The 17,092-nt window shown below is 38.1% G+C and overlaps 1 protein-coding gene across 1 annotated transcript in view; it reads left to right on the plus strand.

The window, feature by feature from the left end:
- Nucleotides 1-3,669: 3,669 nt before the first annotated feature.
- LOC130434880 (leucine-rich repeat-containing protein 52) overlaps nucleotides 3,670-17,092 on the plus strand; it is a 28,348-nt gene continuing 14,925 nt past the window's right edge. Inside the window, exon 1 of the mRNA XM_056765253.1 lies at nucleotides 3,670-4,707. Coding sequence (XP_056621231.1) covers nucleotides 4,059-4,707 — 649 coding nt within the window. The 5' untranslated portion in view covers nucleotides 3,670-4,058. The remainder of the gene's footprint in view (nucleotides 4,708-17,092) is intronic.

Genomic DNA, 17,092 nt, shown 5'->3' on the forward strand with positions numbered 1-17,092 from the left:
CGCCTGAATTTACGCTCTTTGCGTAGAGAATTGTCGACAGTGACAACAGCGCCTACTGCGGTCACAAAATATCACGGGTAACAGAAAATTTTGTAACACCTGTTATGATGCACACAACACCCACTTCATGGCCTAGTAAGCATCAGTACTGTGTCTTGTACCCACGAATAAATAATTTATACTATAGGTAGCTGACATCATAACCAACTATTCATTCTTTTCTGATTGTTTGTAATACCTTAAAGTTACTTTCGGGCTACTTTTTCCAAGTTTTATAAAAAACAACTTCAAGATTTTAGATGTAATGTTTCATGATATAGAATGTGTTTGTATGTAACATTCTAGTAACTAAAAAAGCATAAAATAATGTTGCAGCCTGAAAGACTATAATCCATAAATATGCAATCCTTAGCCTATACAACCAAGAGCACTGCTGTCAAGTTTTCACAGTGTCCTGCACTGTACTGTAAATATTTGAGTATTGACATTCTGTTGAATAAAAACAAATAATTTAATGCTGTAAAAAACTGGAAGTCAGGGGCCAGTGTTGTTCAAAATTTCTGTGACGTTCCAAAGAAAGTCGCACAGGTTTGGAATGACATGAGGGTAAGTGATGAAAGAATTTTCAATTTCAACAATCTTATCACAATATTTAATGGTATTACAATTGCATTCAAAATATACAAAGAACATTAAAAAAATTGTTATCAGTAGGCTATGTTTTAAATGTTAAAGAAGTCCTAATTCAACACAATTCTAATGCATTTGATCTAAAAATAAGTAATTGATCTCAAAAAATATTATCTGCATTAGCAAATCTGAAATATGAGAAATACTAAATTTTGACAATTTTGCACATTTAGAACCAGCCAAATACCAGCCTTCGGTATTTGGGATGGGGCCATTGGGCTAGTGTTGTTACGCAGATCTGGCAACCCCGTTCATTATAGTGAGCAGACAGCAAGGAGATAAACATTATTACATTAACAACATAACATAACATAACATCTCTCTCATGTACCTTCTCCGGATAGGCTCCACCTATGTGGAATGATCTGCCCGCTGCTACAAGATCTGCAGATTCTGTAGCCATCTTTAAGAATCGTCTGAAAACACATCTCTTCCGTCAACACCTGACTGAACAGTTATGACTTCTATTACTTCTCTGCTCTACTCTTTATTTAATTTTTTTTAAACTCTAACTTAGCTCTGTATACAGTGTTAGAGACCAGTCTTCTTTTTTGATTGCACTTATGCTTTTTGTTGTCCTTATGCTGTCCCAATTGCTTCCATTGCTTACCCCACCTGTAAGTCGCTTTGGATAAAAGCGTCTGCTAAATTACTAAATGTAAATGTAAATATTGTAAAACGGATGTCCCCACTACACACATCCCCATCTCTCCTTTCAATAGAATCTACTCCATGCTTCTTCCACTCTATACAAGTATAGACAAACTCAGGGAACTGTTTTTCACACACGCTTTTTCAGTTGCTGACTGCGCTGCATAAATGTCAATTTTCACGTTTTTAATTAATAACTTAATTTAAAAGAACCACCTCATAAAGAATATCCCAAATTATATATTTTTATCTTCTCAGATTGTTCCTCAATAAATAAATATTAATCTCTTGTGTCTCCTCTAGAGCAGAGTTTTTCCACATTTCTTGCCGAGTAGAAAGAAAATGCCCTTTCCCCTTTTTTACAATTTTATGGTAAACTGAAAATTCTGAGCTTGTTTCCCTGGCTCCTGAATTAGATAAAGTTAAATAAATTGGATCACGGGATGAATTGGGGAGTTGAAGGGGTTCCATAAGAAAAAAACTGTTAAGTAGTAAAGAAAAAATATATTATAGAAAACAGGAACATTATAACATGCAAATATTACACCAATCACACATAACACATATAATAGCATCACATACTGTAAATTACTCGCGTTTTCTTTGGTTAACCAAAAATGGTTAATCACAGTTTATTGTTTCATGCAAAATCTTTTGAAATGCACCTACGGACCCCCCTCTCCAACCTTGCTTTGAGTTATGAAAAGCAAACAAATAATTTCCCTTTGAGTTCCTTCTCTGCAGGGTGTGCCTGATCGTGCATCATCAAGGCCTCTGATAGATGAGCCAGCCATTAAATAGTAACAAAGTTCCCTCCTAAACTTCACCTGACACTCCGCCGTCTGCAAACTGACACGCTGGATACTATCCAGGGAGGAAAGTTACACTAATGAGCTGAAATGTTCAGTTTACAATGTCACTTACCCCAAAATGCCTATGCGCCTTACAGGACACCACTAAGCCACCAACAACCACCTTATATACAAATGCCGTCAGGATCTTTATCCTCTTATACCTGTTTCACTCACTTAGGGCTTTCTTATTCCTGGACCGCCTCCAGAGAGTCAGTTTGCAGATGGCAGATAAAGTCTCAGGTGAGAAGGAAAAAACTAGACAAAAACCCAGCTTCTTTGTGTCAGCTTCCATGTTGAGATGGTGCTAATATACTATAGCCATTGTGTTTCCCAGCACAAAGATAATACCATATCTTTAAACAATTTACATAGAATGGTTTTTTTTGCACATGGGTCTAGATATCATAATATATCACTATTATAGTATAGTGTGCCCCGGTCACATAGACTACTATAACTCTAGTTCGTGAGTGGGCTTACCCGTGGGAGGGTTAAACTGCTAAAGGCAAGTGACTCTACCACAATAAAAGTTACACAATCAAATGAATCACTGTTATGATTAAGATCTTCACATGTAGGATTGTTGGCGTAAAAGCCAGCAAGGAACTGACAGAGATCCTCAGCCGATAACTAAGATTAGTTTCCCTTAGCAATGGTTTGCCCTCTTTGTTTATACAGAAGGATACAGAGATTCCCCAACAGCAATAATAGAACACTCTCCATGTTGCAGAACGTAGATATCATGTTTCCTGTGCACCTGCGTCAGCTCAAACACAGCTCTCTCTCTCTTGCTCTCTCTTTGTCTCACCACACAGACAGAAAAGTCGGCCACTGTACACTCTGTCCCTTCACTGTCTGCTGCCACTGGGACAGAGACTTGTGACATCACGGTACACTTGTGTTTTGGAAACTGAGAAAATGTCTGATTTTTAGACACTTGAGCTGGATTGTGTGTGTAATTGTGTGTGTGTATAAGATCGGATTCATCTGATCGCGAGTACTAATGTCAAAAAAATCTTTGCACCATATTGTTTAAAGTGTATACCACTGTCCAATTTGTACAGTATATACTATACAGAATACTCACAGAATAATTTACTAAAGGGGCCTAAGAATTTGTAGTAAGTAATTTTCTATTCCATATATTGTATATCATAATAAAGTACAGTTCATTATTGAAGGAATATTTTTGTTTTTAAACCATGCTTTTATAAATTAGGCCTATGTAATGCCTAGTGTACTATAATATACTATATTGGGGTTTACCACAAACACTTTTTTAACGTGGGAAGGATTTTTTCTTGTGAACGGGAAAGTGTGCCAGACTCGACAGTCTCTCTCTTTATCTCTCTTTATTCTCTCTCTCTCTCTCTCTCTCTCTCTCCCCCCCCCCCACACACACACACACACACACGCACACACAGCTGCATAGAGAAGCTGCGCAACACATCAGAGACAAGCCACAATCGAGAAGAATAGCAAGATGGTACAGTGGCAGTGCGCCTTAAGACTGGGTATCGAAACATAACAGCGTCAAGGCATGGAATCAAACTTATAGACATACGAGTCAAGTACTTTCAAAGATGTTTTAGTTTCGCGCCCTAAACTGAGAAAAAAGTAAGCTGCGATTTTCAGTACAATGAAATAACATTACAACGAAGACGGACAACGACCGCGCAGGTGATTACAGAAATGTATGCAAAAGCTCTTTGTCATCACCTTCGCTGTTTAGGAGACTCGAAATAACAGCGTCGGCTCCGTAACATTTCTAAACCTGACCAGCAATAACGAGCGTACCGGATCACGCAGATCAATGAAGAATGCGCGAGTGCACGCTCAGTTGATGAAGCCGGTGTTGGTATCATGCGTGTTGTGCCCGAGCCAAGCGCGCAGTCATTGAGGTTGGTGTTCCTCTTCATATTCGTCATGGGTGTAGCACCGTCTCCGGCATTGACCGCCGGCTGCCCGGACCGCTGCGTGTGCGATGACCAGTTGGTGGTCCAGTGTGCCGGGCAACAGTTAACAGACTTCCCAGTGGACCTTCCGTTGGCCACCCGGCAGCTCATTATCTCCAACAACCGGATTGGCGACCTGCCGGCGCTGCAGCTTAACTACCTGTCGGATCTGGTGTACCTGGACTGCAGCAACAACTCGCTGACGGATATCACAGAGTCCACTTTTGGGAACTTGCGCAAGCTCGCTTACTTGGATCTGTCTTTCAACACCCTGACGCAGATCGAGGACCGGACGTTTGGCCCACTGGCCAGTCTGGTCATGCTCAGGATGACGGATAACCCATGGCTGTCGGAGATCCACCCGGACGCGTTCGCGGAGAACGCGGCGCTGCAGGTGCTGGACGTGAGCCGTAACAATCTGACGACGCTCAACATTAGCTCGCTGATCGCCCTACCGGCTCTGCGCTCTATGGGTCTGAGCGGAAACCCTTGGAGATGCGACTGCGACACTGAAGACTTGTGTCTTTGGATTCAGATAGAGGGGTTCAAGTTCCAAGGTGAGAATTTGCTTCGTTGTTTTCCTTCGTGCATCACAAATTAGTTTTTTTTAACTAATTTGCTTATTATGTTTACCAATACGTTTAATTATTAAACTTATTTCAGAGACGACCATGCATCACGGGTAGTTCCTGGGGCTCATTCATGTCCTTCAGATATGTGCTTAATTGGTCAGTAATTGATTGATGTTTTTAACCTGTAAATCTCTTCCATTACATCTAATGTTAATAGTGTGGATTAACCTGGTACAGTGGTGATGGATCATCACTTTGATAATCCTGTAAATTGGAGGATTCGAACAAACTATTAGCCTACAAGCATAAATAAACCTCAGAAATAGCTTTGTAGTTCTTAAATTTTCATTTTTACTTTTTTTCATGGGGTCTGATGTCATTTGAGTCATTGTTTAGCCGCTGCTTAGAAATGACCTGAGAGTGAGGGAGAGACTGGAAGAGAAAGTAAGGCCATCTAATTATCTCCACCATTTGACTTCAACAGTGAGAAGGTCTTAATCAGTATTATCACCCCATTTTGCTTTAGCGAGTTATTCAGTCCGTTAATTTGATATGAAGTGGAACAGAGGGAATGGAACAGAGGGCAAGGAGCTCAGATAGGATGCAGAGAGAACTCCTTCTCGCCTTGCTTGAGTACAGAGCCCCAAACCACGTAAAAGATATAGAGTCAAAGTGTTTGGAAAAATTGAGACAAAAACAAAAGACAAATGCAGCACTGTTCTAAATTTATTTTGTGTAATCTAATTGTTGTGTAAAATCGATTGTAAGGTAATTTGATGTAACATTAAACAAGTAATATTTTTCAAATACAGCCATTAAGAATACCTGAAATTATCACAAGTATTGAAAGTTTTGTTTGTGTTTTTTTTTCTCACAATAACACATAACAAATAAGTTTTTAGCAAATCTATGTCTAAAAGTAAAATAAAATAATTAATCCCCTATTTGAAGAGGCTGCATAAAGCAACCCGTTCTTGCCAAAAATCTGCAAGGTGAACCCACATCTTCAATGACACCTTCAATAATAATTGGACAAATTTTGATTATAAGATTATGATGGTACACGGCGTAGAGTAGACCATAAAAAGCATGATACACATTCTAATAGTTTAACTGTACATGAGAAAATAGTACGTAAACATTTTACATGTTCTGAAGTGGTTGCACTTAAATGTTACTAATAACAAATAACTTGACGTTTTGTCACCTTGGAAATATAAGGTTCTATATGACATTTGTGTCAAATTTGAGTTACTCTGGGACAACTTATTTATATTCTGATGTGTTTTCTTTTACATTATTTTGAAACTATTTTATAAAACAAAAAGCTTTTATCAAAGTCAAATGGAGTGCAAAAATCTTTGAAGCAAAATATCTTAAAATTACTCTGAATGCAGATAGAACTTAATCAGAATCATAAAGAGCTTTATTGCCAAGAATGTTTACATCATGTATACATATACTAAATAAGCAAAAATAGACAGGGTTAAGGTTATAGATGAAAATAGTATTGTACATATTTTTAGTGCACAGTGGTGAGAACATCTAAGTGTTCATGAAGTAAATTCCAAGGTGGCAGTTTGCTAAATTATTTAAAGGTATTTACCCCATTGTCTTTATATTTACTTCAACATCATTTATTTATTTTGACACACCTTCCATTGCTCCATTAGTACTCCATAACAAAAAACTTTTTTTTATTGTTTTCTTTGGGACCAGAATAAAATCACCACTTAAAGTGGGGTTCTAGCCTTGTTTAGCCCTGCTTAAATCTTAGTCTAGTCACAATCATGACATTTCAAGTGGAATGCTAATAGTTATTTTAGTCAAGCAGCTGTAACAGAACTTCAAATGTTTTGCTTTTTGCCACACATAACCTGCAAAATTTAAAGCCTTGTTATAGCTGAATGATGATTTTTGTCACACACACTTTTAATAAATTCAAACACAAAATATTTTAGGGCAGTATTTAGTTGATTTGATCTTCCAAAACGAATGCCATTACTCTAAATGGAGCCACAGATATAGGGTCCAATTTGTGCCAATAATATTGTACAGAGCAATATGGTTTGCCGTGCCTTATCAGCTGTTATAAGATAATTAAGCTATTGTGGAAAGTAAAGAAAGAATAATAATACAAAAGCTGCCCAATCCCCATTCCAAAAATAAGTCAACGTCCCTCAAGTTAATAGCAAAAATAGAGCTTTTCCAGACATTCAGATTGAACATAAGCCCTGGCCTTTCAACAATTATCAGAGAGCAAAACCCTAAGAATGCCTAAGAAAGCTAATTTCCCCCAGTCTATTGAAAGACTCACTGTCTGTCATTGTCTCTCTCGTGATTAAACTCTCTGACGTTTTGGTGTTGGTGTGTCCACTGAGAGCAGATGGCTAATTATGTCTTTTTTTAAAGTGGATATCAGAATTCTTGTTCCATTATATAATCCTGTCAGAGCGCTCCGACTGCACCATTTTACAAGAGCACTGATGCTAATCTCATGATCTTCAAATATCGCAAGCTTCAGGCGAAAATGTTAATGCACTATAATCTATTTTAGTAACTAAAAATGTAGAAAAGAATGCACTGTGAAACAATACTGTTGAGTGTGTTTACTGTAGATACAGGCTTTTAAGAGTGTGTAGATTGAGTGATCACCGCTGTGTGATTCACACCACTTTACCATCTGTGAGTCATTATATTTTCTCTTTTTCTTTCTCACCCAGAAATATTTTGAGAACAGGTCTTCTAATTCTGCTTTTGTTTAAACCAATGTATGTTCATTATGTTGTATTTAACTAAATTCAGCGAGCATGCTTCATTAGAAAGAAAACATGCAAAATCAATGATATAATAATGCTTGCTATAACTCAATTATGGTTATAATAGTTGGTTGGTTATGTTTTTTCAAAGACATTCTCAGCAGTTCTGATGTTCTATTTTCAATCTTTTTTAACCTTTGTTAACTTGATGTATGACATTAAACCTTTGACGTTCATGTTTTTGTTTCACAGCCAATCGTTCACAGCCAAACCAGTCTAGTGGAGCCAGATACAAATTTATTGTAAAAGGTATTTTAAATGTAATTTTGACATAAATAGCATACTTTGCTTAAGTAAACCTTGAAAATACGTCCCACTGACCCAAACATAAATTTAAGAAAAAATAAGTTGCCATCACACACAGACAAACAATTTATTATTTAGTATTTATTATTCCGACACGGTATACACTTGCCTTTAGTTTTATGTCACAGTGCCGAAAAATCATTTTGCCTATAGTGGCAACGTACGTATCTGTACCAAAAGTGTCTTTAATCAATATTGATGGTCTTAAAACAGATATGCACTTAACACCATGCGCTTTTGAGTACATGGGGTTCTAAAGATTTTGTTTTTATTTATTAATCAGTCCCCATGAAATCTGTGTTCAGATTGGAGCGCATTCTGCAGAGATATATGTGCACATTTTTGAATGCTGGGCTTTGTGAGCCACCAGTTTCATTAACTCTCGCAGTAAAAAATCCCTCCACTAGGGCCATCTCTGTTTTATTGTTGTGTGATTTTGTCAAGTGTGTGTAGTCATCGGTTCCAATGAGTCATCTTTTGCTGAGGAACCCAGTTTCAATTACCCTCTTTCTCTTGGCTGAAATCTGAAAGCCCTGCTGAGTTCAAATCAAGTTTCACTTCAAAATGAAAAAAAATGAAGGCCGCTTATCTTTGAGGCCTGTTTCCTTGCATGGTCTGCTGAAGTGTTGACACACAGATGCATGTGTTTGGATGATCAGATGTGAGAGTCCTCTGGCATAGTAAATGCAGCGTATGGCAGTTTGGGTGATGCATACTGAGTGGATGCCGAGGCATGTGGCAACGCCAGATGCTTCTGCTAATAGGGTCTGATTTAAAGGCGAGCCTGGGGCTTAAGGTAAGTTTGCTAAGTGACGCCTCATTCTGTGGGGACACAGTGAAAACAGAAAATGGGAGAATACGTTGGTAGACCCCTTTAAGGCTACAAAGTATGTTGTGGCGAGGCGCCGACCTAGGATCAGCGTCGCCTTGGAAACGACGCTGATTGCGTCCACCTGCCGCTGATTAGCTGCCGGGCATAAACACCACTCTGGGTCCTGGTTATTCGCACCCACCACTGTCCTCGTTTGACCCCCAGCACGAGAGAGTGAGAGGGCAGCGAGGGAGACACGAAGTCTACGACCTACCTGCACGAGCACGGACTGGCGGATCTCACACCACGAGCACCCCGGGTGGCACCTTTTCTACTTTTTGTTATAAGTTGTGCAATAAATGCCCCGTTGGGGTTGATGGTACTGCCATGTTGTCGGTGTCGTGTCTCTCACCTCGTTACACTGGTGGAGAATGCGGGCGACGAGAGACCGACTTGCCACGCGTTCGTGTGGTGTGCATGTTTCCTGGGTTCATTGAGGGACGAACACGCTCTCCTTATCAACGTCCAACCCGGAGGAATCCGAGGACGACGAAGAGAGAGCGACAAAGAGATCGTTGGTGCCGAGCGGAGGGACAATCCCAGCCAGCAGCAGATGCTGTGGAGCCGACCAAGAGTGCGGTCCAGCTACCAGAGAGTGCTGCCCAGCTGCCCGATTGAGCTACCCAGCCGCTAGAGACCGCTGCATAGCCGCCCGACTGAGCTACTTAGTCGACAGGAGATGCGGCCCAGCCATCATGGAGCACTGCCCATGTGGGAGTCTTGTTCGGATGCCAGCCGGCAAAGTGTACCAGCAGTGTGCCAGCCGGCGATCCAGTTCCGTCCTCCCGCCGGCCTTTTCAGTCCGTCTTCCAGTCGGTATGGGTCGGACTATAAGGCGACATTTTCCCTCCCACCCTTACTATCGTCCCGAGGTTCCTGTAGGAGCTGTCCATTATGGAGCTTGTTACATATGTGACAAACAACTATGCAATATTTGGTACTGTAATTGGATTGGACAAGGACTTCTATGTTGTAGAAGTGTTTATATTTAGTAGAACAGCACTGGAATGTTTCACTGTTTGTAACACTCAACTTGGCTGTGTGGAGAATAAAGAACACTTTAAACTAGGAAAAGGTCACCCGAAATAAAAATTCCTTCATCATTTACTCATAAATACTTTCATAAATGTCATATGCATTTGCACAATCATGAGCAATACATAAAATTGACTCAAAAAACATAAACATAAGTTACTTCATAATTGTTTCTTATTTTTAGAATTGTGTTTAAACTGCTGAATCACAGTTGTACCGATGTTAAACAGCACTCAAGCTTGTGTGATATTATGCAATTTTATATTTATTAAAACAAATTGCTTGAATCTCCCGTCCATTAAACCATGAAATTCATTCAGGTGTTCTATGAATAATGTACAGCATTACTAAAATAATCCTAATTGAGTAATTGTGGTAATTTGCTCACAAATGGCTTTTTTTACATATGAGTAATAAGGACCGTCTATTAATAAAGTTCAGCACTTTGCATTACATAGTGGACAGTAGGGGAGTGGATCACTAAGAGCTTTGTATAAACCTCAGACAGCACACCCACAGGCCGCTTACGGACTATTCGTGACCTGCTCTGATTCACACTTCACACAAAAATAGCAAGAGCTGGCTAAATCTAAGGAATTTTCAATCTGATCTGACTGGAGGGTTTTTTCAGTCTCCCAGGAAAGAAAATGATGTTTTACAAGCTCCCAAAATTCTAATCAGTGTTTCAGAAGAGCAATTCACTGAATTGAACACCTTTTTGTAGACATATTCCCAAATTAGAGGTGTACAAAATTACATAATATATAATCAATTAGTATAATATATAATCAATTCAGAATGGCTTTTCTGAAAATGTAAAACATTATAACCAGTAATCTTTAGCCTCAGGCAAAAGGCACATCTGAAACTTTAGGCGGATTACAAACCCCTACTGCCAGTCTCCAACAGCTTGGGTTTTTCCAGAAATAATCGTACAGCTTTATCTATCTTTTATAAATGTGATCAAACTAAACACTCTTCGTAGATACGACATATGTAATAATACTGTATAGGAACTCAAGATTAATATGAATTTGGCAGAAACTGCGTTTGACACCTTCTTTAATACCAAGGGACACGGTTTTAGCTAAACCGAAGAAAATTTCCATAAGTAAGTCCTATGATCAGGATGATTTAGAGTGCATTTTTATACTTTCTTTTTAAGCACCACAACTTAAAAAAAAAAAGTTTTCACACCCCAGGAACGTCTTATAGGTCCTACAAATATTGCCGATAGCTGCCTATTGGTGTGTTCACACAGCAGGAACTGAGATTTTAGGAATGCTTTTTGGGGGGACAAAATTAGCTCCTTCGGAGTAAAGGGTGTAATCAACACAATCTGCCGGATGACTAGGGGTTTAGAGGCGGGATAAGGGCTGTTACTTTAAATGGCTTTTTTAGTTATCGTACATATGTATAATTCACAACGTACGAATTCATATGAATAAGCCACCTCATGAAATAGTTATGAATCAGGTTGGTTTAGGGAATCAGGTTGGTTTAGGGAATTTAAACTTGGACAAACATATGCCACAGAACAGTTTTTTAAACTGTTGTGACAAGACATCAACATACAGAATGATATTATTAACAACATTGACACTCTAAAAACTGTGGCAACAAACTGTCTTCTGTTTATATATTTAACACAAAATAATTCATAAAGTGTAGCATTGCATGTTTGCAAGAGATTTTGTGTCTTGGCCCTCCTTTTCGCTCTTTTAATTTGAATTTATTTGTAATCCTTGAGAACAAAACCAGTCATAAGTAGCACGGGTGTAGTTTTAGCAATAGCCAACAATACGTTGTATGGGAAAAAATTATAGATTATTCTTTTATGCCATACATATTAGGATATTAAGTAAAAATCATGTTCCATGAAGATATTTTGTACATTTCCTACCGTAAATATATAAAAACTTTATTTTTGTGAGTCGGTGCAGCAAAATCGCGAACAAAAATACAAGTGCCTAAAAAACTTGTTTTTCCTTATCCACTCAAGTTTGGTATTGTAACACGGTTCAATAAAAGGAAGGAAGGAGAACCGGCGAACATTTAACAAACTTTAATAAAGATAAAAAAACAATAACACGTAAGTAAAAGACAAGAAGAACATGTCCAGGCCCGGTCCTCTCTTGTCAGCAGTCCCGTCACTTGTCCTCTTATGCTCGCGTTTTCCTCTGTGAGATATGCGGGACTGGTGTGCGCACAGCTGATTCCAACTATCACTCACGCCACCAGCTTCTTTGTTCAATTTTCAGCGGATGTATAAATCTCAATTTCAAAAAATGTACCTTTATGACTTTATTTGTTTTGATTCTCTATCTTGGTTAGAATTCTCTATCTTGGTTAGATTCTCTATCTTTGTTCCAAGGGGGTTGCTCTGAGTTGCCATAACTACCCGGTGCGAAAGCAGATAATAAAGAAATCTGGATAAATTAGTCCGGCTCATTAAACGACTTCTCAGTTTGGGGATAAATTAGGACCATCATCCTACATATGTCAAATGTATGTCTTTATGTCTGGATAAACTAAATATTAAACCTGCCTTTATCATGATAACATCTAATAACTGTATGCTCGTGGTGGTTCTCTAGTTATAACTAGGCCTGTCTCTTGACAAGGATTTGGTCCCAATTATTGTATTCATTTTGGCCGGTGCACATCATTAAATTGTACTGTGGATACATTGTTTGTCCCTATGTGTCATTTTCTGACTGTTGATTGGCTCGTGACAGCTCGCTATATACGTCTCACTGCCTCACTGGATTAGGATCAGAAATTATAAGCAAGGGTCTCATCAGGATAAGAAAGTGGCTGCTATCTTACTTTTACAAGGGTGATTTGATTGCTTATAATTGTGATATATTTTTCTGTGTATACATTGCCTCTGGATAAGCTGATGGAGAAGTAATTGTTGTCACTGTCAGCAGTTTCACAGTGTTAAGTAGCAGAGAGAGAGAGAAACCATGTGGGGGAAAGAGGACCATCTGCAGTATTCTTCTTCCTTGACACACCAGAAGAAGTTTTTTTTTTACCCATCACTTTGTGCAGATATTCGCCCTGACGTCATACAGATTATGTGACATACTAGTTCTGTTTCATTTTTAAAATATATATTGGATAGAGACCGGCAGAATGCTCAAGACAGGAATTGAACTTGGGTCGGGTCGCAAGTGCACTGGCACTATATGTCGGTGCACTTACCACATGGCTATTTGCATCGATGACAAGCTCGGTTTTTATCCTTTGTGATTTTAGGCGATACAAATATGTATTTTTTTGTTCTTGCACTGATTAAAAGCTTTGATTGTTTCCTTCAACAGGATGCTGACTGTATATTCTGGAGACTAAAGGAATCGACTGTGTTAGTTGTTGCGTAATTAAGAGATTAAAAAAAATCTGACACAAGAATGGTTAAGACATCGGCTTAGAAAGCATATTGTATTACATTTACATTTAGTCATTTGGCAGACGCTTTTATCCAAAGCGACTTACAGTGCACTTAATACAGGGACAATCACCCTGGAGCAACATGGAGTAAAGTGTCTTGCTCAAGGACACACTGGTGGTGGCTGCTGGGATCAAACCAGCACCCTTTGATTTACCAGTTCAGTGGTTTAACCCACTAGACCACCATCTCCATTATACTATTATTATACTGATCAGAAAGAGAGAATTATTTGTTATTCTTTGTATCGATTTATTCTAAAAGACAATAGATACTGTAAGTCACATGACCTCCAACCAGTCACAAAATACTGCATGTTCTGTGATATCTGTATACACACACAGTTGTCTTAGTTGTGTATGAGATTTTTGAGGAACCAGATGTGGAGAAAGTATCAGATTCATATCTGCAGCAGTACGAATTATGCCCTCTAGTAGGCTTTGTCTGAGGAGAAAGACAGAAACATTTACATTTTTTGTCAGCCGTTGCTTCTGTTGTTTTCTGCAATATGGTATTGCTCTTGTCCTTTTTCAGTCTTTTTCTGTCTATAAGCCTCAACATCCTTTGACCCCTCCTCTGTTACTTGCTTTGTCTCTTCCTGGTGCACCGATTGGCTGAGAGGTATCCAGACTTGCCGGAGCAGCTCTGCATTCATAGGCACAGTGCCAAAGGAGTGGGCGGGCTCAGGGTGAGAGTTAAATATTCATGAGGAAAGGGATCAAATCTCATTGTGAAAAATATTGAGAGATAAGGATAAACATTGTGTATCATCGGCTGACATTTTCTCTTATTCCTCAGCTAGTTGGCACAGACGGTGTTTGATAATGACTTTTAAAGATCATGTGAAAGCCCATACTCATGCAGGCACAGACGAAGGTCACCAGACAGACACTGATCATATTCTACTTCATGGTCTCCTCTGATGTCATTTGTGGGTATGAATTCTCAAGGGCTTTTCTCTCTTCCTTTATTTGCTTTAAAAATTGCAAGTGTATATTGTGAAATTTTACCTCATTATACTGTATTGACATTTGCACAGCAAGAATCAATATTATAGATACATTTTTAGAAGAGAATGACAAGATGAAACAAACTCGGTTAACAAACTATTGAGTATATGAACAGTCCGTCCAGGGCGGTTTCCCGTCCAGAGTTTAGGCTCCTCCTAGACTCAAATAAATGTTTAAGCGCTCCAAAGTGATAACAGCTTGGACTGACATATCTTAAAATACATCAGTTTCATTGTTTTCAAATGCACATAAGTAATGTTTTTTGTAAGGCATGATTGTAAAAACTGCTTAAATGTCTTAATTTAAATAAAGCCTAGTCCTGGTTTAACCTAATCCTTGTCCGGGAAACCGCCCCTATATAAAATGGCTTAGAATATAATTATGCAAAGCTCAAAATTCCAGTGGAGACGAAAAGAGAACAAGTTAGCAATAATTCACAGTTTTAAACAATTATCCACTGAACCTAAAGAATATGCAACATATCGTGACCTGATAAATAGAATCTACTGTCACTCAGTTCCTGCTGTTTATGAATATGCTATTTATATGCTATTTATTTATTTATTAAATATACAAAATATATTCCCATCAATCCTTACATTCCTATTTATCGAAGCTGAAGAAATGTTTTGGAGAAATCAAGGATAGCCTAGATGACACAAAAAGTGCACAGCAGAGAAAAAGCCAGATCACACAGCAGACGTATACATCTAGATTGTGTTACAAGGTCATTGTAAAATGAGAAAAACTACACCACAGAGTGTAATATCCTTGTACAACTCACACACACAACCCGGCCCACACCGCACACTTATCAGAAAGTCCGTCCTCATTGAGATTCAAAACAAGCAGCAAAAAGTCTCCCACATCCTACTTCACCCTCTTAAAGATTAACATATGCAATTACATAATTGGCAGGCTTTAAAAATAGCCAGCCACTCTGCTGAATGCCATTGGGTTAATACCCACAGTTCACTACTTTTTTACATTTAACTACAATCTTCCATTTAAGGTACATATTTGTGGCGGAGACAATTTAATAGTTTTTTCTCATTGCTGTATTTGTTTTTCGCTTGTATATAGAATTGCTTTTGAAGAGTTGATGTCATGACCTTATTTGTCAGTGGTTTCAGAGTTATTCACATGAAATTTATAGCATAGATGTTGGTTAATGATCTAAGATGTCAGGATTTAAATAGTGTTTTGTAAATATGGTGCTGCATAGGGTTGGTATTCTGATTGCCTTTACAATTCTATCACGACCCTTGACTGAGAAAATGTTGTGTGACTGAGTAATTATTATCAGTCATTCACATGTAATTGCTGCATTGTTGAAGTTTTTAGAATATAATTAAAAATAAAAATTATGTCATTAATTACGGGCTTTCTGACTCCCCCGTAGACCGTAATGCCACCTCAACTCAAGGTGCAGAAAGGTAAATATATTAGTGACTGAAGCAAAGCTAATGTAATGGGCCATTGTTTAATAGAGGGAGACAGGACTGCCTTTACACTGCAGACTCAGCTGTATTGACACTAGCCTGCAGTGAAAGTGTCACTGAAAACACAATAGCTGAATAATTCACAGTAATTAACACCCCTGTGGGGGTTTACAAAGTTTATGCTGAATGAGGGAAAGTTTGTGTAGTCTTTGAGGATTGATTGTTTGAATATCCTTATAAGAAGGAAAACTATAAATCATATCTTACATGTTTCTCTGCAATGAGATTACATGTGTCAGGGGTTTGATCCCAGGGACTTCACATACTCAGATACAAATAGAATAATCCAGTGTAAATCGCTTTGAATAAAAGCATCTGCCAAATGCGTAAATGTTTGGATGGAACTTTGAATTAAAACTCTTGGAGGTTTTTTATTTCCAATATATTGAATATCTATATTTGTTTATATTCTCTGTTCCTATATTCTCCTCCTGTCCAGACATCAGAAAATATTAGATTGTACAGGTTGCTTTATAAAATGAGGGAAATAAAATGTTAATATGGAAGTGACAAAAAGGACTCACTTTTGAGGGATTATATTTTTTTTACATTAAAAAGCACAAGCCAGAAGCAATAATACCCTGAAAGAAATGACTCCATACAGTATAAAATATTAATTTATGAGGTGTAGGCTATGCAACATTATTCATGCGACAATTCTGAATGCAGCACTTACCTGACTGTGGGATCTACAATATGCTTTAAAAACGTAAAGAGACCTCACGTGGGTATATAAACATCCATATACCTGAGCTATGAGTATGATATGAGTATGGAAACCCTTTAATTTCTACAGGTTGACCAATGCATGGAATTTAATTTACCAAAATATCAGAGTCAGGTAAGACATGAAGGATTTCAAATGACCTCAAACATATCTCATCAAATACTTCAAAACCTTATTTTCCTCATGTTCTTTACAAAAGGATAGCACATTTACTTCAAACCACATTTTTACTGTCTGTGACCTCTTGATATGACTCTTGCGATTTGTGGCAATCTTAATTGATTTGTTTTCCTGCAAAACTTTGATTGTCATACTACGGGAGAACATTCTGCTCATGACCATGGTGGACTGGCAGAAAAGGTAAATGAATAGCTACCCCTGTTTAATAGGGTAGCCTCTATATTTAAGGTAGATTTTTGGTTTTTGTGCTTCAGTGTTTGGCTACAGTTTTAATCAAAATATATTTATTTTTATTAGGAAGCAGGCATTTATAAAATATAACATTGTTCATTACTCATTTCATGCACATGCTTTCAATTTAAATACATGGCACAATATGACATTATTGCCTCTGAGTCACTAATTGGATTCAGAAATCCCATGTGAAGTTGGTACTCCCTGCAGCCAAGTTCTTTGACACTTTTTGTTG

Source organism: Triplophysa dalaica, chromosome 13 (assembly GCF_015846415.1).
Source record: "Triplophysa dalaica isolate WHDGS20190420 chromosome 13, ASM1584641v1, whole genome shotgun sequence".
In the NCBI taxonomy this organism is placed as follows: Eukaryota; Metazoa; Chordata; class Actinopteri; order Cypriniformes; family Nemacheilidae; genus Triplophysa; species Triplophysa dalaica.